Source organism: Panthera onca, chromosome A3, assembly GCF_046562875.1.
Source record: "Panthera onca isolate mPanOnc1 chromosome A3, mPanOnc1 haplotype 2, whole genome shotgun sequence".
NCBI lineage: Eukaryota > Metazoa > Chordata > Mammalia > Carnivora > Felidae > Panthera > Panthera onca.
The window spans coordinates 30,425,110-30,449,466 of record NC_138341.1 but is presented as its reverse complement, the minus strand read 5'-3'; the positions used below and the strand labels follow the sequence as shown (position 1 = coordinate 30,449,466).

The 24,357-nt window shown below is 36.8% G+C and overlaps 1 protein-coding gene across 2 annotated transcripts in view; it reads left to right on the top strand.

Annotated features, from left to right (window-relative positions):
- Positions 1-24,357, top strand: part of PRKD3 (protein kinase D3) — an 87,243-nt gene that overhangs the window by 40,389 nt on the left and 22,497 nt on the right. For both annotated transcript variants that reach the window (XR_009615611.3, XM_060652538.3), the window contains exons 3-11: positions 572-710; positions 2,036-2,167; positions 2,914-3,071; positions 8,318-8,510; positions 14,172-14,249; positions 17,606-17,789; positions 19,231-19,354; positions 21,023-21,100; positions 22,151-22,427. Coding sequence is in view for 1 of the 2 variants with exons in the window: in XM_060652538.3 (XP_060508521.1) it covers positions 572-710; positions 2,036-2,167; positions 2,914-3,071; positions 8,318-8,510; positions 14,172-14,249; positions 17,606-17,789; positions 19,231-19,354; positions 21,023-21,100; positions 22,151-22,427 (1,363 nt within the window). In the remaining variant the exon portion in view is untranslated. The remainder of the gene's footprint in view (positions 1-571; positions 711-2,035; positions 2,168-2,913; positions 3,072-8,317; positions 8,511-14,171; positions 14,250-17,605; positions 17,790-19,230; positions 19,355-21,022; positions 21,101-22,150; positions 22,428-24,357) is intronic.

Here is a 24,357-nt window from a genome sequence, read left to right as displayed (position 1 = left end):
TTGGGAATTGCTAACCTTCTACCAGCACTATTCAGTAGAGTTTCCTGTGATGGTGAAAGTGTTCTATATCTGCACATTCCAAAATGGTAGCCAAGCCAGTAGCCAAGGTGGTGATTGAGCACATGTAATGTAGCTAGAGTGACTGAGGAACTGAACTTTTAATTTTGTTTAATTTTAATTAAAATAACTGCATGTGGCTAGTAGCTAAAGAGGAAGCTCGGTTCTAGAGGACAGGAAAGAATGCTGATCTCTCAGGCTGTGTGAGATAGAGTAGCAGCTAAGTTCAAGATTATATTCTTCATCAATAACTGAATAAAGAAATCTTGTGTTTTTAAGAGACATGAGCTTTTACTAAAGATAATGATTATATTTAAGTTTGCTGTTTTGTTTTTGAGCTTGACAATTAACCAAGGATGCTTGAGTCCATGGTTGATCTTTTAGATATTAATACAATTGTTTTCAGACCGTGTTAGGCTAAAAACTACACTTAAAATTATTTCATAAGATTGAGACATTTACTTATAAAACTGGAAACCTGTGGGTATACTGATATAAGACTGTTTTCTTGTAGTTTCCAGAGTGTGGATTCTTTGGCATGTATGACAAAATTCTTCTCTTTCGCCATGACATGAATTCAGAAAATATTTTGCAGCTGATTACCTCAGCAGATGAAATACATGAAGGAGACCTAGTAGAAGTTGTTCTTTCAGGTAAGTAGCTTCTTTTATTTTGTTGCCTTTTTTTTTTTTCCAACAAGCATTATTTTTTGTGCTAAATGCTGTGTTCTGTTATACTTAGTCTTTATACTATAGTTGCTTAACTTCTTTCATCTATTGTAATGGCTACCAGGTGATTTTTACTTTCGGGAAGGTTATATCACAGATGACACAGTAGGAAAATAAGCCCTGAATTGTTTATTTGAGTGTTACTAAGCTAAGGGAATTATCATTTGAACTGGCAGAAGAATATATACTCTTTGAAATAAATTGAAATAAAACAATTATACTAAAATTCAGTTCGCTTATCCCCATTTCTATGAAGAGCATGGAAGAGAATTGAGGCTCAAAAAAGAAAATCAGGAAAAAAGGAGAAGTAATGAAGATGTGGAAGAGAAAACTGCAGTGCTGATCATTCCCATGATTTAAATAATGCTCCTTCCCTATGTGTTCTCAGTGGACATTTTCTTACCTCCCTCCTTCCCCACCCCCCCCCACCCGTTCTTGCCACCTGTTGTTCCTTAGCTCCTTCTGTTTCTGATCTCATCCAATGGCAGGTGGGCAGGATTTAGTGAGGAATGTAAAGGAACAGAGAGTGCAGCTAGTAGGCCTGCAGAATTTCTTGTTTGACAGGAAAGGAGAGGGGGAGAGAGAAGGGTGTGAGAGGAAGGAAGAGAAGGAAAAGGAAAGCCAGCCAAGAGTTCAGAGTCCTGCCACCAATTTTTCCTCTTTTCAGACTCATCTTTGTCACCTGTTCTTGAGATCCTCTCTCCCCTCACCTTTCCTTATTAGTCCTCGATCCTTCCCATTTGATAGCTGCTGTTTTTTAGAGTCTCTTTTTCTTAACTACCAGGACTATGGAGAACAGACTCTGGAAAGAGCTTATACTGAGATCCTGTTAGAACTCAGAGTGTTTACCATTGAGGTTAAGTTCCACAGTTTTATGGGTTTTTTTGTTTGTTTGTTTTTTGTTTGTTTGTTTGTTTTTACTTTAGTGTTCTATTTCCCAGTGTGTTATAAGTTAAACAGTTTTAGACCTAACAACTATTTGTGATCTTGTCACTATGAGAATATTCTTTTGGAGATTGAAATATCTACCCACAGACCTCCTTTTGGAGCTCAAATTATTTGGACCTGAGGAACTTCCTAAAATAGTTTGAAACCCACAATATTAAATGCCGAGAATAGTTTATGATGAATGAAACTTACAAAGAAAGAAAGATTCCACATGCTTTGACATAAATGAGTATGGTCAACATTCTTAATATTACTGTAATTGCAGATATACGTTTTATTGTGGTACTTGTCTTTTTTAAAAGCTTTGGCCACAGTAGAAGACTTCCAGATTCGTCCACATACTCTCTATGTACATTCTTACAAAGCTCCTACTTTTTGTGATTATTGTGGTGAAATGCTCTGGGGATTGGTACGTCAAGGACTGAAATGTGAAGGTATGTGTTCTGAGTTTTGGTGTCTTTTGAAAGGGGATTTTGCATTTGCATTCTCTAATCGTTAATGAAAGAATAAGATCATTGGTTAGTGACTAGGTAGTAACCAGTGTTTAGAACTGGACAGATCTAGTTTTTCTGCATTAGAATTGCTAAGGGGTAGGAGGCAGGTGCACATTTCTGATTAGTCTTCTGAGTACTCTAAGGTGGAGGGTCAATAAAGTTTTTCTGCAGAGGGCCAGAGAGCAAATTTTTAAGTATTATTGGTTAATAGTCTCTGTCACAGCTACTTAAATCTGCTTTGGGCCAGGGAAGCTATAAACAAGATGTAGAGAAATGAACAACATGCTGTGTTTTAATAAAATTAATTATGAACACTGAAATTTGGATTTCATACAATTTTTACATATCATGGGAGGAATTTGGTACACAGTCTACAGTTTGCTGAAGTGCTTTAAGCTAATTGTTCTCAAACTTTACCATGTATCAGAATCACCTTGAGGACTTGTTAAACATACTTTGCTAGGACCTACCCCCAGAATTTCTGATTCAGTCGGTCTGGGGTGGAGCCCAATAATTTACACTGAATTTTTTGGCTTCTGCTTAGTTTGTCATTCAGGTTCTTAATTAGGATAACTATTGCTGCCAGAGAAAGTAAATTAAATAAAAGAAGCGTCTATTTTTTATGTAACATACTTACATATTTAAGTTTCTTTAATCTATTTTTTTACCTTTTAAAATATATTTAGGCTGTGGATTAAATTATCATAAACGATGTGCCTTCAAGATTCCAAATAACTGTAGTGGAGTAAGAAAGAGACGTCTATCAAATGTATCTCTGCCAGGACCTGGCCTCTCGGTTCCAAGACTCCTACAGACTGAATATGTACCCCTTCCCACAGAGGAGGTATGTATTTTAAGGCAATAAGAGGGCATTTTAGTACTTGTTCCTTATGTTTCTACGAGGTATATGACATCATCCTAGGACATAAATTATACACTAAAGACTACAAACATTCCTACACTTAAGAAAATTAAAATATATTACTGGAGACAGAGGTTACCAGTAGTAATGAGTTGCGTATTATCTTCTTTGGGACCACATTATCACTTGGACCACTGTGTTAACCTCCTAACCAGTATCCTGGTTCCCATACTTCACCTCATCTTTTACACTACAGTCAGATCATCTTATTTCACTAGAGCTTAATACACAACTCTGATTATATCACTCCCCACTAGGAAACCTTTATATATTCTCTTTCCAACAATCTGTTCTATTTAGCATTCCCTGAACACCCGATTGTTCCCTCTACCTTTGCTCTTATTGGTGTCCCTCCTCCATGCTTTTTTCAGACCTAGCTCAACAGCTGCCCTTCCTGAATTTTCCTCTTACCCAGAAGTTATTTTATTGGTCGAATGCCAAACCACTTTTCAGACCTGTCTAATGGTGTGTATATCATTCTACCTTAATATCATGGTGTCCTCAAGGAATTCATGATCTGTTTAGAGAAGACAATGCCCATGGTCTTTTGTGTGCCCTACCGTGCCCAGCACAATATGTTATACTCTGTATATGTTATACTCACTGAATATGTTATATTCAGTGATGTAAGAATGAGTGAATGAATGAACCCAGTGATTATCACAATATTCCAGTGAGATATTTTAGTAGATCTGTACATAATGAGATAGTTGAGACTTATAATGGTTAAGTAGTAACTTGACTCAAGTCACCGAGCAAATTCGTAAGCAACATTAGAATTAAATCCAGATTTAATTATTTTTAGATCAGGGATTTTTCCTAATATATTGTACCCGTGAAGAGTAAAATAGTAGATCAAGAGAGAAAGAAATAACTTCCTTGTTCTTTTGATAGTACTTAAAGTGACCTCCATCCATAGATTGCAATCTTATCATTTAGTTGTTTCTGTAACCCCTTTGGTCTTCCATAAATTAATGGCAGAACCAAGCCTTTGGGCTATTGGCTTGATATCCTGGTCACAAGATTTTGCTATACTGAGGCACCTTAGAATAAAAGCTTCTGAAGTTCTTTCACAAAAATCCCATATTTCCCTGTTGCTTAGCACTAATGTGAGATGTTTAACTTAGAAAAAAAGAGTGCTGTGGCATAAGAACTGAGAGCAAAGAGTTATTAGAAACATATACAAGAGCTCGGGAAAAGACTGGTGATTGAAAAGTGAGTGTATTTTATACATGAACTACACAGGAAACTTAGGTCGCAATGGGGTCTGTAGGATAGAGGCATGTTGTTTTAAGAGCCCCACAACTGATGCTGGGATGCCAGCTCCCCCTAGATGAGGAGTACTAGATGAGGAAATAGGCAAGACAGAGCAGATGAATCAGGTTAAATTTAATTCATTAGTTTCTGTTTTATCCTGAAGATGAAAATTCCTTGGGGAAGTGTATGAAGTAGAGTGACATGTTTGAATTGGTTAGATCGTGCAGAGGATTGTAGAATGAGTAGAAATTGTAGAGTGGAATGTGTGAAAAAAGGCTGCTTCTATCAGTCTACGCATGCAGTCTCAAAAAGGAAAAAGGTACAGTAAGAGAAGAGCTCATGGAGGAAAATCAGAGGGAAGCGTGGGAAAAGAGGACACACTAAAGGAATATAGGACATACCAATGAGGAGATGAGTGCAGCCTTGAATCTGAACGAAGGTTAGAGAAGAGCTGACTCCAAATGGCTGCCTGGTGAGAGCCTCCTAAGTTCCACGTGCCAGGCTTCATGATGAATGCTTTACTCGTCTTTTCCCATGTAATCCTCACCACAGTCCTGGAAGGCATAGCAGCTCTCATCCTGATTTCTTAGATAAGATGTGAGGAAGAAAAGTTTCTGAGTAGTCAAGATACTAAACTTCACTGACCACTGAGATAAGCTGGAAAAAAGGCCAGGCGGGGATAGAAACTTCTGAATCTGACTCTGGGGTTGTCATTGTTTACATGTAAGAAGGCAGTTTCTGTTGCAGTGTCTGAAGTCATTGTAAGGGAAGTGAGTAAAGAGACAGAGGAGCAGAAGCTAGTCTTTGGGACTAGAAGATGGTCACTGAATTTGGTTACAACAGGACCACTAAGACTAGAGAGACCAGACTTGAATGATGGCTCTTTGGAGATGAGAAGGAGGAATATTCCTTGCAGTACATTTGGGCAGAGGCCTGAGGGGCCAGGACAGGACAGAATCAAGGTAGAAACTGTTGGAACTAAGCGTATGCATAAAAGTGGAGGCATTTTTTTACTGAATAATATTCCAAAGTCAAATATGTATAATTAGGGAATTTCCCCCCTTTGAATGCTTTTATTGCTTTTATTATTACATCTGATTGAGAGTTGGCAACATGTTATAAAGTTTTTGTAGGCAAATGTTCACTTTAGACATTAGTTGAAACCCATGCCATGGAAATAATCGGATTACTTTTAGAGAATTTCTGGCTTCTCATTAATAAAGAAGTAAGAATTTTAGTAGTTTGTAAAGAGGGGCCATTAAATCAAGGTAAGAGAAGAACTTTCACTCTAGTTACTCTAGTCTTAGTGGTCCCATTTTCACCAAATGTTCCACAGGTAATTTTACCAGTATCCTCCTTCCTCCAAATTCTGGTTCAGTCTTCCATACCTTTCCTGCCTTCCTCACTCAAGAGAGTGGGAAACCATGGTCCCTGATGAGATTGTAGCCTATGCTCAGGTGTGTTTGAGATGGGAAAAAGATGGGACTGGACTTTCATGGAGAAGACCTGGGGCTAAGGGCATCTGCCTAGGTGGCAGGGGGTGCGGGCAGTTAAGCGTCCAACTCTTGATTTTGGTTTACATCATGATCTCACAGTCATAAGATCAAGTCCCGTGTCAGGCTCCATGCAGTGCATGGAGCCTACTTGAAATTCATTCTTTCTCTCTCTCTCTCTCTCTCTCTCTCTCTCTCTCTCTCTCTGTCTCCCTATCATGTACATGTTCTCTCTCTCTCAAAAAAAAAAAAAAACAAAAAAAACCCAAAAAACCCACAGACAGAAGACCTAGGGCTAAATCTTGATTATAATGCTTGCACTTAAGTAATATTAATCCCTTTGAGCCTGTTTTTTCATATTTAAGTAACTTTGTACTAAATATGAAAAATTAGGTGGCTGCTGTAGCCCAGTCTCCTGAGTAGCTCCTTGCACACATGCTTTGTACCGTGTCCCTAATACCCAGTCCCAGGAGGGCCTGACCAAAGGCAGTCAGTCACTAGCTGGCCACTGGCATATGAAGGGATTTGTTATGACAGTTCTTCCTTACAGGGGTGTCCTACATATTTGATGATGGCTGGCAAAATCGATCTTCTTCCATCTTGTGTGCTTTAAACTTGAGACAAACCGAAAGTGGTAGAGGCAGGAGCAAGAGGAGCAGAGTGTTGAATCACCACTAGAATAGGGAGCCAGGGGTGAACAAAAGCCTACAACATCTGTTTCTCGTTCCCGCTGGCTTCCATTACTAGCTTTGCAGGATCGCTGCGGTGCTCAGTACCCAGCGTCACGGTGGAAGAAAAGGGCCAGGCTAGAGCGGGAGATCCTGAGAGCTGAAGCAAGTTTGGTTTGGGTTTTAACATTGTTTTTGTAACTTTTCTTAAATTAAACTGCTTCCTAATATGCTTTGGGACATTTGTGGCTACATAGCAGGGAAACACTATCCATCAGAGACCATTTTTGTGTTCTTTTTATAATGTTCTTCTCCATTTGAATGTCCTTTTCTGTTTCTTCTTAACCTTCTTCCTGCTTTCTTCCAAACAGTCTTTTTTTTTCTTCCTCCCTTCATTTATTTCATACAATTCTCTAATATATTTCATACATTATACATACATGAAATATTTATTTCATACAGTTTCTTCTGGCTTCTTTTGCTTTTATGGGTTGACTCAACTTCTCTGAGTTAGATATTACAAGTTATGGAAGGCACATGAAAGGTCTCAGGACTTCAGTTCTGGCAGTGAAGATACAAGCAGCTACAACAAAATCTATAATATGTCTAGATGATAGGTGTTTTGTGCTTGAGAATGTGGACTATACTGTATTCATTTTTGTTTCTGCAATACACAGCAGAGGGTCTGGTCTGTAGTATAATAATCAGTGAATGCTGAATGAATGGGATGAGCCATATTGAACTGGCCTATAATTTAACTTGATTATTTTCTTTGTACATATAGAAAGTATCATAGTTAGAAAAATCTAGTTATCTCTCAGGTTACACAAAAATTTTTAATCAACATCTTTAATTTTCCTCTTTGCTCCTCTGGGGGAGTAAAGCCCAAATAACTAGAAAATACTTAAAATATCAAGGGACTTCCTAAAACATCAGTACTGAGGGGTAAAGTTGTTTTAGCTAATTTTGTATCTGCCATTTTTAATGTCATCATCATTAGACTTAAGTTTTGTTTTTTTTTTTAATTTTTTTTTTTTTAACGTTTATTTTTGAGACAGAGAGAGACAGAGCATGAACAGGGGAGGGGCAGAGAGAGAGGGAGACACAGAATCCGAAATAGGCTCCAGGCTTTGAGCTGTCAGCACAGAGCCCAACGCGGGGCTCGAACTCACGGACCGTGAGATCATGACCTGAGCCGAAGTCGGACGCTTAACCGACCAAGCCACCCAGGCGCCCCTAGACTTAAGTTTTTAACAAACATATTTTAGTATTTGTAAAAATACATTTGAAAAACCAAGACTCATTTCAAAATATTTTTAGATATCATGTTCAGTAATTCAACATGAACAACAATAAACTTTCTGAATTTATTATTATTCAGAAAGGTTCGTGATTATGATTCATTTCTTGGTAAGGTTTTTCAAGGGATTTAAACATGTCATAAATTCATTTTAAGGCTTTTGTTTTTTATTTGTAAAACGCTATATATGTCTGGCAAATAGTTCATCAATGAATATACGTATGTGAGGATGAAAATTTTTTTTTTTTTTTTTGTATAAATAATAGCAAAAAAATCTGCACTGTTCACATTCAAATGATGGTAAGTTAAGCTTCCAGAGGAAACTGCTGAGATGCACATTTTTAGATTATTGGCTTTAGTGTTCAAAATAAATGACTTTGATCTCAAGTCCTGCTCTTAATACTTTGTTTTTAATATACTTAATACTTATGGAAATTACTTATGTTTTAGTCACATGTTCACCAAGAACCAAGTAAGAGAATTCCTTCTTGGAGTGGTCGCCCAATCTGGATGGAAAAGATGGTAATGTGCAGAGTAAAAGTTCCACACACATTTGCTGTTCACTCTTACACCCGCCCCACAATATGTCAGTACTGCAAGCGGTTACTAAAAGGCCTCTTTCGCCAAGGAATGCAGTGTAAAGGTAGGATTGGATGTTCTTCTGAAATAAAATTCATAGGTTTTTGTTAGGAAATTTGTTTCAAAATATTTATATTTCAGAAGCATAGGCAAAGAAATTGGGTTCATAGTTGTTAATTTAAAAAAAGAAAAAAATGCATGCATGCACACACATTCATATTTATCAACAACTATTGCTCTCTGTAGTATATGTACTATGTACCAGGACCTACAATACAGAAAAGCTAGAATTTGGATCTGTAAGGTATGGCTGCTCTACACCTATCAGTATGGGGCAGTTAGTAAGCAGGTGAGCAGATATTTGAGCTTAAGTCTTTCTGATTCCAGAGCCAAATGCTACCCAAAATATAAAATAATGCTTTCCTCTTTCCCTTAAACATTCACACACACACACACACACACACACACACACACACACACAAATATATTACAAGAGTTTTCTTGTTTTTATTTGTAATTATGTAGCTAGGAAAGCTGTACCAAAACTGTTATTCCAGAGACTAATCATACTGAAATAGGAAGAATATAAGTAGAAGCCACTGGAAATGTGATAGGGATTATCCATATTCGGGTACTAACCCAAAACACTATCATCGTATTCTAAAAACATCTCTCATTGAACCAGGCTTTTAATAGAATAATGGAATATTTTTTCCTACAGTTGTGTTATTTTTTATGTTTTTAAAGATGATTTTAACTTTTGTTTCATATCTCCTTCACAACACTCCTGAACAATATAGTGAAAACCAAAACAGTTTAAAATGTGTTATTAATTATTGAGCCAGGATGGGGTGTAAGTAGCCTGTCTATAATTTTATGTACTTATTTTTATGTGATTATTTTAATGGTTCTTGGTAACATACTTTTTATATAATAGAAGTGATGTGGAATTGAATTCTCAAGTTTTATATAAATAAAACATTAGAATTGAGGTCTTTGCAACAATAAATCCTATTTACAATACAGAATAAAATAATTGTACATAAATTTGACTTAAGTATATGAGAAAACTTTTCTTGGCAGTATATGGCAACATGGGAGAACATCAGATAGAGGACAGGTTGTGCGTTTGTTGCCAGGTAGTTAATAACTATCAGGCAGGCATAATTAAATGTTGAAATTTTATTTCAACAGCTTACTTTTAAATATGAGTTAATATATAAATTAATACTTTAAAATATCAACACTAAAGTATATTGGCAAGCAGCCACTAAGGAATGTTTTGGGAAAGAACATTAATAACAGATGTACAAATTCTAGCCAACAGATAATCTTAGAAAAGGTTGTAGGTAGTGCTGCTCTGCTGAACAGAACAGAAACATTCTAAAACCATATGCAGAGCAGTACGATAGTTTGTAGAGGACCTAACATAAATATGTAGATTGATGAATTTTGAAATAAAACCAGTTAACTCTGCTACTGGGTTATTGATTTAATTTCTTAGCTCTAAAAAAATAATGTTTCATGCTTGTATTGGTTCAGAAAGTAGCATGTATTGGTTCAGAAATATATATGTATTTCTGTATAACTAAGCTATTTTAATTATCAGTCAGAAACATTCACTTATTTCAGTGACTTCTTTTTTGTTTTTTTAGTTTTTTTAATATTTATTTATTTTTGAGAGAGACGGAGTGTGAGCAGAGAGTACTTATTTTTATGTGATTATTTTAACGGTTTAACGGGGCAGAGAGAGAGGGAGACACAGAATCCGAAGCAGTTTCCAGGCTCTGAGCTGTCCACACAGAGCCCAATGTGGAGCTCGAACTCATGAACCTGAGCCAAAGTCAAACTCTTAACTGACTGACCACCCAGGCACCCCAGTGATTTCTATTTTTAAGATATGAATTAGGATATTAAAAAGTAAAACAGTCATTTTCATTCACTTGTCAAGCTAAGAAAGAAAACAGTAATTTAGTTAAAACAGTTACGCTGGATCATTTGAGAAGATACACAGTTCCAAGAGCAGCTACTCATTCAATCACCTGTTTTTTTGTTTAAAAAAATTTTTTTTAAGTTAGTTTATTTATTTTGAGAGAGAGAGAGAGAGCGGGGAAGGGGCAGAGAGAGAGAATCCCAAGCAGGCTCCATACTGCCAGTGCAAAGCCCAATGTAGGGGCTTGAACCCACAAACTGTGAGATCATGACCTGAGCTGAAGTTGGACACTTAACTGACTGAGCCACTCATGTGCCTCATCACCTGCTTATTTTCTACTTTGTAATATTAAAACTTCAAGACAGCTTGAAAGCATACATAAAATATAAGAAAATATGAACAAGTTAATAAGAACATGAGTAAGAGTACAGAGAAATAAAAATGCCTGCCATTAGAACCTACCTACTTGCTGCCGACAGGCCACAAATTTGGCTCTACATTTTCAAAGCGAAAATGGAAATCTTGTTATTGTTACGGTTTGCATACCTCATGAGATAAAAAGCAAATCAATTAAGATAAATGGAAGATGTTAATATTAATATCATATATGAATTTTTCTAGGGCCTTTCATTTAAAAAGACAGTGTTATTTAATACAAGTTGGGTCACCCACCAAATTGTTAATCATGGGACTTTTTCTTATAATAACCTTTACCTTATGCCATTGGTGTGATACCCAGAACTTTCTTGAATCACAAGGGCTACAAAATCATTCTAAGTCAGGACTTGAAATTATTTTCTTCCCGATATTGCTGGAAGATGGAATTCCAAGGTGGAAGGGCGTAGTAAACAGTAGTAATAGCAGAGGGTCTCAATTTTGGTATCACCTAAAAAACACTTTTAAAACACATTTCTCAGCCCCACTCCCAGAGCTGCTGACATAATAGGTTTGGAGTAGCGCCCAGAAATTTGCATTTCTAACAAGTTCTTTGTAATGCTGATTCTGCTGGTCTGGGAACCAGAGTTTGAGAACCACTGAGTTACTTGTAGTATTGAATAGCTTGTACCTGACATTCATCTGCAGTGCTATCAACTCGGATGTTCTTGCAGGCTGAAGAGAACTATATATAAAGGTGGGAGACGTTGTGCATGAGAAGCTCATGCCTTTCCTTACAAGGCTGTATAGGAAAGCCCTTACTAATTCCTAATAAAAGCTTGTAGAATCTCAGTCTCTCTTCTGCATATGCACCAGGTCCTAATAATTAGGAACTGAAAGTAAGTGCTTGACATATATTGGAAAGTAGTCAGCCTGAGAAACTGTCAAGGGGAACATGGAAAGATGAGTATGAGTTAATGGAGCTGCCAGCAACATTTGGCAATTACAGATAAAGAAACTGAGCCCTAGAAGAATTGGGGAAGATGGCAGCAAAGTAGGAGGAACCTAGGTTCGCTCATCCCACAGATACAACTAGATAATTATCAAAGCATCCTAAATGTCCCAGAAATCTACCTGAAGACTGGCAGAACAAACTCTACAACTAAAGGTAGAAAAGAAGCCACAATGAAGAAGGATGGAAGTGTGGGATGTGGTTTAGGGAAGAAATGGATCTTGGCTGCTGTGGAAGACAGGGAGCCATGGTCATGAGAAGGATGAGAGAGAATGCACAAGGGAATGCACAAGGAGAATGTTTCCTCATCCATTGGCTTGGAAAGCAAGAGGGGCTGAATTACTTGAGTTCTGGCAGTCAGCAGAGATTAAAGCCTGAAGTTTTAAGCATCAGCGGACTGGAATCTGGGAGTCTAGAGGTATTGGGGCTGCCTTCAGAGACAAGACAGGCAAACAACCTAGGGGCAGACAGTGTGGAAGCAACAATCTGAAGAATGCCTGGGGCACACAGTGAGGAGATTATTTGCTCTTCTTGGAGCATGCCCCTGAGAAGCAGAGTTCACAAAGAGCCCTTTCTGGGAACAAAGGAGCTGGTGCCATTTTTTTCTCCTGCCAATTAGTGGTCATAGATCAGTGGAATAGAATGGAAAACCCTGAAATGAACCCACAACTGTATGATCAGTTAATCTTGGACAAAGTAGGAAAGAATATCCAGTGGGAAAAAGACAATCTTTTTAACAAATGGTGTTGGGAAAACTGGACAGCAACATGCAAAAGAATGAAACTGGACCACTCTCTTTTACCATACACAAAAATAAACTGAAAGTGGATTAAAGACCTAAGTGTGAGAACTGAAATCATAAAAGTCCTTGAAGAAAGCACAGCAATAATTTCTTTGATATGAGCCATAGCAACTTTTTTCTAGATAGGTCTCCTGACCCAAGGGAAACAGAAGCAAAAATAAACTGTTGGGACCACATCAAAATAAAAAGCTGCTGCACAGCAAAGGAAACAATAGGCAGCAATCTATGGAATGGGAGAAGATATTTAAAAATGACCTATCCCATAAAGGGTCAGTACCCAAAATACATAAAAAACTTATACAACTTAACAGCCAAAAAATGAGTAAGCCAATTAGAAATGGGCAGAAGACATGAATAGACATTTTTCCAAAGAAGACATACAGATGGCCAATAGGCACATGAAAAGATGCTCAACATCACTTATCATCGGGGAAACACAAATCAAAACTACAGTGATATATCACCTCACACCTGTCAGAATGGCTAAAATCAACAACACAAGAAACAAGTTTTCGTGAGGATGTGGTGAAAGGGGGTACCTTTTTGCACTTTTGGTGGGAATACAAACTGGTACAGCCTCTCTGGAGAACAGTATGGAAATACCTCAGAAAGTTAAAAATCGGGGCACCTGGGTGGCTCAGTTGGTTAAGCGTCCAACTTTTGATTTCAGCTCAGGTCATGATCCTACAAACTGAGATTGAGTCCCATGTTGGGCTCTGTGCTGACGGTGTTGGAGTTTGCTTGGGATTCTCTCTCTTCCTCTCTCTGCCCCTTTCCCACTCATGCTCTCTTTCTCTCTCAAAAATAAATAGACTTAAAAAAAAAAAAGTTAAAAATAGAACTACCCTATGATCCAGCAATCCCACCAGAAGTATTTACCCACAGAATACAAAAGCACTAATTCAGAGAGGTAACATGCACTCTTATGTTTATAATAGCGTTGTCTACAATAGCTAAATTATGGAAACAGCCATTATCAACAGATTGATGAATGGATAAAGAAGATGCGGCATATATATACAGTGGAACATTAATCAGCCATAAGAAAGAATGAAATCTTGCCACTTGGTAGATGGGGCTAGAGAGAATTATGCTAAGCAAAATAAGTCAGAGAAAGACAAATACCATATGATTTCACTCATATGTGGAATTTAAAAAACAAAACAAACGAGCAAAGGGGAAAAATAGAAACAAACCAAGAAACAGACTCTTAGCTATAGAGTTAAACATCTTAACTGATGGTTACCAGAGGGGAGGTTGGCAGGGGAAGTGTTAGAAAGGTTATAGGGATTAAGGAGTGCATTGTGATGAGCACTGGGTGATGTATGGAAGTGTTGAATCACTATATTACATACCTGAAACTAATATTACATCATGTTAACTAGCTGGAATTTACATTAAAACTTAAAAAAAATAAATTAAAAAAAAAGAAATGGAACCCTGAGGAGTTGAATACCTGTTAAGAGGTGGCATCAGAATTTGAAACCAGACCTTTATTCCAAGACCTGAGTTCTTAGTAAAGGAAAACTTTAAAAAGTCTCTAAGCATATCTGATACTGCCTGACTTTTTACATACATTAATAAACCAAATATTTTATTTCAGATTGTAAATTCAACTGCCATAAACGCTGTGCATCAAAAGTACCAAGAGACTGTCTTGGAGAAGTCACTTTCAATGGAGGTAAAATTCTTTTTCTTAATTTGCCTAAACGATCAGAAAAGGTCACAGTTCTTTTGTGTATTATCTTTGTATAAGGCTATATTTGCATGTTTTATTTTGTTTACTTTGTTTCTTAAACTTTGGCTTTTTAAATTTAATAATCAAGGAAAATACAGATAATCAGTAAAGGTACACTTATTGTATTGTATTGTATTGTATTGTATCTTATTTATGCCTTCCCATTTTTCCTATAGCCACCTACCATTTGTAGTCTAATGTTGCCAGTGGTGTTGCATATTTTCTTCCATCCTTAGACATAAAATACTTCTTTTTACCTGCTGTTGTCCCTAGAGGTGTTCATAGTTCTAATACTTACTGACTGCTTCTGTGTGCCAGGCACAGTTCTATACTCTTTACATACATTGATATTTAAACCTAAGAACAGCCCTTTGAGTTAAGTATTTACAGATGAGTAAACTTGGGCACAAAGACATTGAATAACTTGCCCAAGAAATATAGCCAACAGTTTATAGAGTTGGGATTTGAACCCATATGATCTGGCTTCTTAGTCCATAGTCATTAGAACACATTGTGCTGCCTCACTGTCTCTTTCTCCATCAAATAATCATTTGCTAAACATATTCCCTCATATGCCTTTTTCTTTTCTTTTTTCAAGATTATATATTAATTATGTTTTTGGAGGGAAGGAATAATGATTCCAAGCATAATTTTTTTTTATTGTTTGCCTGTAATATATATATATTTTTCAATATATGAAGTTTATTGTCAAATTGGTTTCCATACAACACCAGTGCTCATCCCAAAAGGTTCCCTCCTCAATACCCATCATCCAAGCATAATTTTTATTTAACATTTACAGGACTGGTAAAAATTAAATGTAAGTAGTTCTGTAGGATGAAAAGTATAAGGAATGGAAATTGAATTTCTTAAGATTTTAATGTTTTCTTTTATGGCATTTTTTTTTTTAAGTTTATTTATTTTGAGAGAGACAGTGCGAGGGCGGGGTGCAGAGAGAGAGGGAGATAGAGAATCACAACCTGGCTCTACGCTGTCAGTGCAGAGCCCAACTTTGGGCTCAAACTCACAAACTATGAGATTATGACTTGAGCCAAAACCAAGAGTCGGTCGCTCAACTGACTGGGCCACGCAGGCGCCCCTGTGGCATGTTTTTTATGGTTGCTATTTAACACCATTGACAGATCGTGATTGGTTTTCTCATTTGGGTTACTCTGAATTAATGCAGCTTTGCTATAGACTAAAGTTTCCTCCAGATTTATGGTTCATGTATTTTTGTACTTTACTGCTGTTTGACAGATGGATATGAAATACTATTTATATTGGTTTTAATGTATACTAAGTAGTTTGAACATCTTTCAAATGGTTACTGGTTCTTAAGGGTTTTTTTTTCCCCTATAAATTATCTGTTCACATGTTTTGTCCATTTTTCTGTTTATTTGTTATTGATTTGTAGGGAGTTGTTGATAATTCTACCTAATAGTTCTTTGTCAGTTATACTTGATGTAAATACCTTCTCTGAGTTCTGGATTATCATTTTTTTAAGCAGTGTTATTGAGAAACTTTGCATACTTGGCACATTTAGTTTATTCACAAAGTTAGGCATGTATCAGTGCAGTCCAGTGTTAGGACATTTTTCATTACCCTGAAAAGAAACTCCATACACATTAGCAGTCACTCGTCGCTCTTCCCCACTAGCCCATGGCAACCACTAATCAACTTTCTACTGCTGTGGGTTTGTCTATTCTAAACTTTGCGTACAGATGAAATCATAATATGTAGTCTTTTGTGACTGGTTTCTTGGACCTAGCTTAATGTTTTCAGGGCTCCTCCATGTTGTAACATGTATCGGTACTCGTTCTGCTTTGTTGATGAATAGCATTCCTCTGCATGAAGATACCACGTTTTATGTATCTGTTCACCAGCCAGTTGATGGACATTTGAGCTGTATCCACTTTGGGGCTATTACGAATAATGCTGCTATGAACATTTTGAGTACAATTTCTGTGGACATATGTTTTCATTTCACTTGGGTAGATACCTAGTTGTGGAATTGTTGAGTCATGTGGTAACTCCGTGTTTTAAAATTTTGAGGACTGCCAAACTGTTTTCCAAAGCAGCTGCACTGTTTTACACTCACTTTACCAGCAGTGTATGAGGATTCTAGTTTTTCTGAAAGGTCACCACCGCTTGTTATTATCTGTCATTTGGATTGTTGCCATCCTACTGAGTATGAAGTAATACTTCCTTGTGTTTTTGATTTGCATTCGTGGATGGCTAATTGATATGCACATCTTTTCACATACCTGTTGGTCATTTTTACATCTGCTTTGGGAAATATCTATTACTCTGGTCCTTTGCCCATTCAACTGGTTATTTATTTTTTTATTATCGAGTCTTAAGAGTTCTTTAAACATTTGAGATACAAGTCCCTTATTTGATATATGATATGTAAATACTTTTTTCCCTTCTGTTGGACAGACTTTTTGCTTTTTTGAGGTATCATTTGAAGCACAAAAGTTTTTAATTATAATCAAGTCCACTTTAATTTTTCTTCTGTAACTTATATTTTTGGTATTCTGTCTGGAAGGCTTTGCATAACCCAAGGTCACAAAGATTTACTCCTGTGTTTTCTTCTAAGAGTTTCATAGATTAACTCTTACATTTAGATCTGTGATCCACTTTAAGTTAATTTTTGTATTTGGTTTACAAAAGAGGTCGAGTTTCACCTTTTTGCATGTAGATAATCCAGTTCTACCAGCACCATTTTTGGAACAGACTATTTATCTTTCCCCAACAAATTGCCCTGGACCAGTTAACCCAACATACAATAGTGGTGGCTAATTTTTTGCTTTGCTTCTAGTATATTTTGTCATACAGAAATTTAAGTTCTAATTATTAAAAAAATTTTTTGAAATGTTTTTATTTATTTTTGAGAGAGAGAGAGACAGAGTACGAGCTGGGTAGGAGCAGAGAGAGAGAGGGAGACACAGAATCTGAAGCAAGCTCCAGGCTCTGAGCTGTCAGCACAGAGCCTGATGCGGGGCTCGAACTCAGGAGTCGTGAGATCATGACCTGAGCCAAAGTCAGACACTCAACTGACTGAGCCGCCCAGGCGCCCCTAAGTTCTGTTTAAGCAAATTAATTAATTGTCTGCCTTAGGGTGTGTGCATTTTATATCTTCCTTAATTAAATACCTCTTTATCCATAAAGATATTTTCCTATTTTCATTAAGAGTTTTAAAACCTTTTTTTTTTTTTCACATTTAATATACTTTTTCTATTTACATGTATTGCTCTCCCATTAATTTGAAACTCTGAATTCATTTAAAACTTTGCCAGAACCTTCCAGTCTGGGAACAGATACAGATATACCAATGGATATTGACAGTAGTGACATGAACAGTGATGGTAGCCGGGGCTTGGATGACATTGAAGAACCATCTCCTCCAGAAGATAAAATGTTCTTCTTGGATCCGTCTGATCTTGATGTGGAAAGAGATGAGGAAGCTGTGAAAACCATCAGGTAATGCACGTGTGTGTATTGCAAGCTACTTCCAAATGCAGGATTAGTCCAGGTGCTTCATTAAGAAAGAAAAAGCCACATTGCTTTCAATGGAACCTAGAATGTAATTTACAATCCAGTTAAAGTATTGCTAATTCCTTTACATGCACCACAGTATTTCTGAAATAAATTATACACTCTTGCCATCTACTCAAGATGGGAAAGTATGAGAATCCTTGTTAAAGAGAAAAATGCTTTATTTAAATGTAGTCTAGATATTATATCTGGCTGTGGAACAGCCACCACAAGGTGCCGGAATTAAACTATCAATTAAAGCAACCAGCTTCTTCATTTAGGCAAATTATCAGATGTTAGAAACACCAGTGAGAATATATACCTGCCGAATGTTGCACAGAGATGATGGTGACAAATTTGGGGGCAGTTTTCATTTTACCACAATTAGACTGTTAGCACTTTGTAAAATGCTATTGGATTATAAAACTTATAAATATCCCCTTATGTTTGTAGAAATTCAGTTTTTTGTGTATACAGCTTTGTAAGATACACTACTTTGTAATAAAATGTGAATATTTTGGCAGGTTTTGTTCTTCACTGGCAACAAAGAAGTATTTAGAGAAAATGGATCATTTATCAATCTCACATAACTGAGTGGTCATTTATTCATTTTGGCTTGTCATTAGATTACAGCTATTATCATTATCATTATGAACTAAAACTTACTGTTTACCCAGTTTGGAGACTGTGAAGAGAACTTAGCTAGCTTCCTAATCATGAATATTTCATAATTTAAGAGAAAATATTTAACTGAGATTCAAATTGAAAAACCATATATTTTTCACACATATCCCATCAAGTTGTTCTTTTACTTCCAGCTGTGCTGTTTCTGACCCATGTTTCAATATTACCTGATTTGACGCAGTACTTTATTTTTTCTTAATTGGTAGCTATAAATCATTTTATTAGTATCTATTAGAAATACTTCTTGTTAACAACATGAAAAATGGAATTTGACATTTGAACCATGTGATTTTGTGAATAGGTATACTTGCTTTTTACCTTGTTACGAATTTACTAATTAATCATGCTGCTTAGGGCAAAAGAAGCTTTCTCAACAGCAGTCCCAAATGAGACCCTCTTCCAGGCTCCAGATCTTCCAGTTGGGGAAGATTCTTTCTGCTCTGTTCATTGTTTTGTGTTGGGACCTTCCAAAAAATATTGATGACACATAATGAGGACTTTCAGGATTGTCTTAGTCTTTTATAAATCAACTGTGTATCATCATGAAAGGATTAAGTTCTTTTTCTTAACCTATTTCTGTAAGATATTTTGAAAAAATTTAGCTCAGTTATCTTTAAAAAGGCCAGTGAGCTTACAGTATTCATAGGATTTTTTAAAAATTCAAATTATCAATATTTTATCATAAATGTTAAATGTTTTGTAGTCCGTCAACAAGCAGTAATATTCCGCTGATGAGGGTTGTACAGTCCATCAAGCACACAAAGAGGAAGAGCAGCACGATGGTGAAGGAAGGGTGGATGGTCCATTACACCAGCAGGGACACCCTGGTCAGTAGTCACAGATATTTTAATATGGTAGTGAAAGTTTGTTACGTACTTTATTTTGTGCATTTTTAAAATCAAAATGAGGATGTGATATGTATTAAGACATAGTATATTGGAACTGTAGTTACATTTGTAAAGAGTTCTCAAAAGGCAGAACGTTGAAATATCTTTACAAACCAGTAGAGCAGTAGAGATTCAGAAGAGGTCTGGGGATATAACATCAAATACAAAATCCATGAAAGAAATAATAAGAGGGACTTCATTATAATTATAAACTCCTGCTCTGCGAAAGACAGTATCAAGAGAATAAGACAACCACTGGCTAGGAGGAAGTATTTACAAAAGAGACATCTGATGAAAGACTTCTCTAAAATATACAAAGAACGCTTAAAACTCAACAGTAAGAAAACAAACAACCCAATTAAAAAATGAGTCAAAGACCTTAACATATACCTCACCAAAGAAGATCTGTACAGATGGCAAACAGGCATATGATGAAGATGTTCCACATCATATGTTGTCAGGGAGATGCAACTTAAAACAACAGTGAGATACCACTACACGCTTATTGGAATGACCAAAATCTGGAACACTGTCGACACCAAATGCTGGCAAGGATGTAGGGCAACACAAACTTTCATTCATTGCTGATGGGGATGCAGTGGTGTAGATACTTTGGAAGACTGGTGGTTTCTTACAAATTATGGGCTTTGTGATTATGATGTGTCAGTGTAGGTTCATCAGTTGTAATGAATGTACCACTCAGAAGGATGTAGGTCACAGGAATGCTCTGCATGTGTGGGCACAGGGGATATATGAGAAATCTCTGTACCTTCCCTTTAATTAGGCTATGAACTTAAAATGGCCAAAATCTTCATTTTACAAAATTATTTTAAGAAACATGAAAAAAAAAAAAGCCACGTGTCAAAAAAAGCAAAGACAAATGACAAACTGAAAAAAGTATTCTGAAGTCATGTTCTAGACAAGGATTCATTTCATGATATGTAAAGGATACCAACAAATTGATTCAAAAAAAATACAAACAAAGAATGGGCAAATATTATCTACAGAGTTCACAGGCAGGAAAATATAAATGACTTTTAAAGATGAGCGCTTGATCTCATATTTAATAAAAAGTACAATTTAAAATTTCACTGAATTACCTTTTTTTTTTATCAGTATAGCAAAGATCAAAAAGTTTAGTGACATACTAGATTAGTGAAGGTTTGAGTAAATAGGTACTCATGTTGCCGATAAAACTATAAATTGGATCAAATCATATGTAGGATAATTAATACTGTCAAGGAGAATTACATGTGTACATATCTTTTGACCTGGCAAGCCAATAGGTAAATTAGAAATGTAGCCTACAGATGAATTACATATCAGTGCATGTATACCACACGTGTATTTGCATGTGCTCACATAAAGTTCTCTAAAAGGATTCCCAGAAACCTACTACCGTTGCTTACGTGGGGTAGGGTGGACTCGAGTATGCTTATGACTACGTATCCTTTTTCTGTTCGCAGAATTTTGACCCCCGTGAATTTTAAACCTATTCAGACACACAAACTTATGAGTAGAAATGAAAGGAAAAGGAAAGAAAGGCACAGGTACTTTGGAAGAATCGTTATTTTTATACCTAACAGTTGTATGCCCTTTATTTTATAGAGAAAGAGGCATTATTGGAGACTGGACAGCAAATGTCTCACATTATTTCAAAATGAATCTGGATCAAAGTATTATAAGGTAAAGATTCCACATTTAAAAAAATAACATACATTAAAATATCGTATGTTTTCCAAATAAAGTAATATTTGTTAGTTATTATATTGGCATATACTGTGTATTATGACTCTGCCTAATATCGCTTATAAGTCACTCTCGAGTTCCTTGTTGAAACAGTTTTCCCCCACCCTCCATTTCACCCCCCACAGCAGCCCTGCTACCAAAGGATGTTTTCTGTTGTGTGTTCCTTTGGTCTTGGCCTGCCTGTCAGGTTGCTGCTGATTTCCTTCTGGACACCATGATTTAGATTGGGCTGTTCGTGATCATTGCCTGTCCAGAAGAGGCCGGTGTGGTATCCATGTTCTCCCTGCACCATTTGATCTTAGGCCCCGATTCCCACATGCTGCTGCTTCGCTTTTGTATAGTCTTCTTTGCCTGGCTTGTTCCACACTTGGCCATGTCACAGACCGACACCAAACAAAATTGTAAGTGGAGCGATTGTATCCTTAAGAGAGAGATCAGAAACTGATGACTTTGAGCTGGTTGGGTTCTTTTAAATAGGGTTTTTTTTTTTTTGTTTTTTTGTTTTTGCCTCAGGGAGTAGACTACACATACAGAGTTGTTACAGTTGTGGGCAGAACCAGAATGGAGTGTGTGAACAACCTGTGCTAGCGTTCTCCTTTTGCTGTTGTTTTTGCTTTGTTTTCCTTTGAGGGCTGCATCTTGCAGACAGCAGCTGGCAGAGAAGTAATTGTTGAGTTGATTTAATGACAGTTGGAAAGGGACAAGTGTTGGATACAGTGGCGGTTAACTCTCCCCAGTCCTCTCCTTCCTTGCATTCTAACAACCTGCTATAGGCTGGAACACTGGGTTAGTACGCTCCAGGCTCTGCCTTTGGCAGATCACTGATGGCAGACACTACTGTAAGACTTGACTGCGTGCTCCGTGTACCACATACTTGTGTTCATCTTAGTGCATTCGCTAGAAATGTGTGTCTTTGATCGTTTAGCGTATTTGAAAATAAAAACAAAGATGTATTTATATTTTTTAATGCTTAATTTTTTACTGCAGGAAATTCCACTTTCAGAAATTCTCCGCATATCTTCGCCACAAGATTTCACAAACATTTCACAAGGCAGCAACCCACACTGTTTTGAAATCATCACTGACACTATGGTATACTTTGTTGGGGAGAACAATGGGGATAGTTCCCACAATCCTGTTCTTGCTGCCACTGGAATTGGAGTTGATGTAGCACAGAGCTGGGAAAAAGCAATTCGCCAAGCTCTCATGCCTGTTACCCCTCAAGCAAGTGTTTGCACTTCTCCGGGGCAAGGGAAAGATCACAGTAAGCAATAAGCTTGTTGATGGCTTTTTTCCCCCCCTTTGGTTCTTAAGCGTTTTGTGGGTGTGGTTGTGTTTATGTATTTCTAACGCTCATTTTAAGCTTCATCGTTAGTAACCAATACTGCGGGTTAATTCCTTTATACAATTCACATTGGTTATAGTGTATACATACAACCCCCAGAGCTAGATTCCAGAGTCAGTCTCCCTCTCCAGGCTGTGCCAACCTATTAGGTGATCTTAGGCAAAACTTCACCTCTCTGTGATAGTACCTACTTTGTGGGGTTGTCAGCATTCGAGGAAAGAGAACCAGTAAGGAATAGAACAGTCTTTGGTTTCCATGAACTCTCAGTGGATTAAAGTAAATTGGTAGTATTAGTATTTTGCTTCATGGTGGGATATAAACAGATGATCAAGAATTACGGTTCACGTCATACTTGTGAAATCTATGAAGCCAGAAATGCTGTTTTTCTTTTAACTGAATTAAGACATTCAGAAATACTAAAAAAAAATTGTTGAAACACATGTTCTTTGCACCAACAAAACTTATAAAATAAAAGCTAAATTTTGTAAAGGATCAAATGAAAGCCATAATATAATGTCACTTTTACGCCATTGGTATTATGTTATTTCTGGGGAAACACCATTTATTAGATATATTTAAATTGAAATAGGTATCAACCAGTTCCTACATGTACTTTATTTCTGTTCAACTGTATTATTTTGTGCACCTATTCTTGGCATTATGTTACACTCTGAGCTAGAGTATGAAAGAAACACAGAAATTAAGGGAGATAGACACACATACATAAGAAAGTGTTACGTAGCAGCATGAAGCAGTAGTGCGCAAAAACGAGTAATGCGTTACTTGGAGGATGCGGATGTGGATAGAAGGAGTAAGCAGAGACTTCATGATTTGGATCTTGACCTTGGATCCCAAGTAGGTTAGGATAGGAAAAGCTAAAAGAGAAGGGTAGAGAGCTAGTGTTATTCTAGTTAAGGAGACAGGTGTGATCAATGGGATGAAGGTAATGACCATGACCATGTTTGGTGTTTAATATTGATTCTAAGAGGATGAATTAATGGATATCTACAGTGCTGCTAAAGTTTTGGGGGATTTTAGACAGAACTCTGATAACCTAACTAAAGCCATGGACCTATTCCCCCAGAAAATAATACAGGAGCATACATACAAATTTTATGTATAACTGGATGTGGGAACCTCCTCTAGCCCATCATCCATGGACCTCCTCCCTCGGGTTGAGAATCTCGAAAAGCGGAAGGGTTGCGTGAGAGTGCTAGAGAATGACGCGCAGTCGTGCCGCTTACTGTCTGTGTGACCTTGGTCTCTACAGTCTCTCATCTAAAGTGTGAATCATAATAAATGCATACAATGCACAGTTCCTGATGCACTGGTAATACTGTTATTGTTGTTGCTGCTGCTTTTTGTGGTGTAAAGTTCTGGGAAGCAATAGAAATTAAAACTGGGTGGAGCTGGACAGTGGAGGCCTTTGAAACAATCTGCGTTGACACTAGGAAACCGGAACAATTGGAAAGCACAGTGTTAGATACTTCTGTATCGTTGATGCTGTGCCTTTTTTGTTTCATTGATATTTAATGTTTTAATTATTTAAAATATTTTAAGATTGATTTAATATTTTTAAATGCAGGCTTTGACAGTCATTTTTTGATGCATAGTTTTTGATGCATAGTTTGCTTACATTTTGTTAATTTTTGTATTTGGGATTGTAAAGGAAATTTCATATTGTCTTTGAGTTGTCTCCAAGATTCTAGATGTTTGAGACCTAATCTCTTACTCACTTCCCATGCTGCCCTTTTCTCTTGTCAGTTACTTCCGTTGTGTACTAAAATAATACAAACATTTGAATTTTACAGCATTATGGAATATAAGATGAAGAAGTCCTTCCTATACA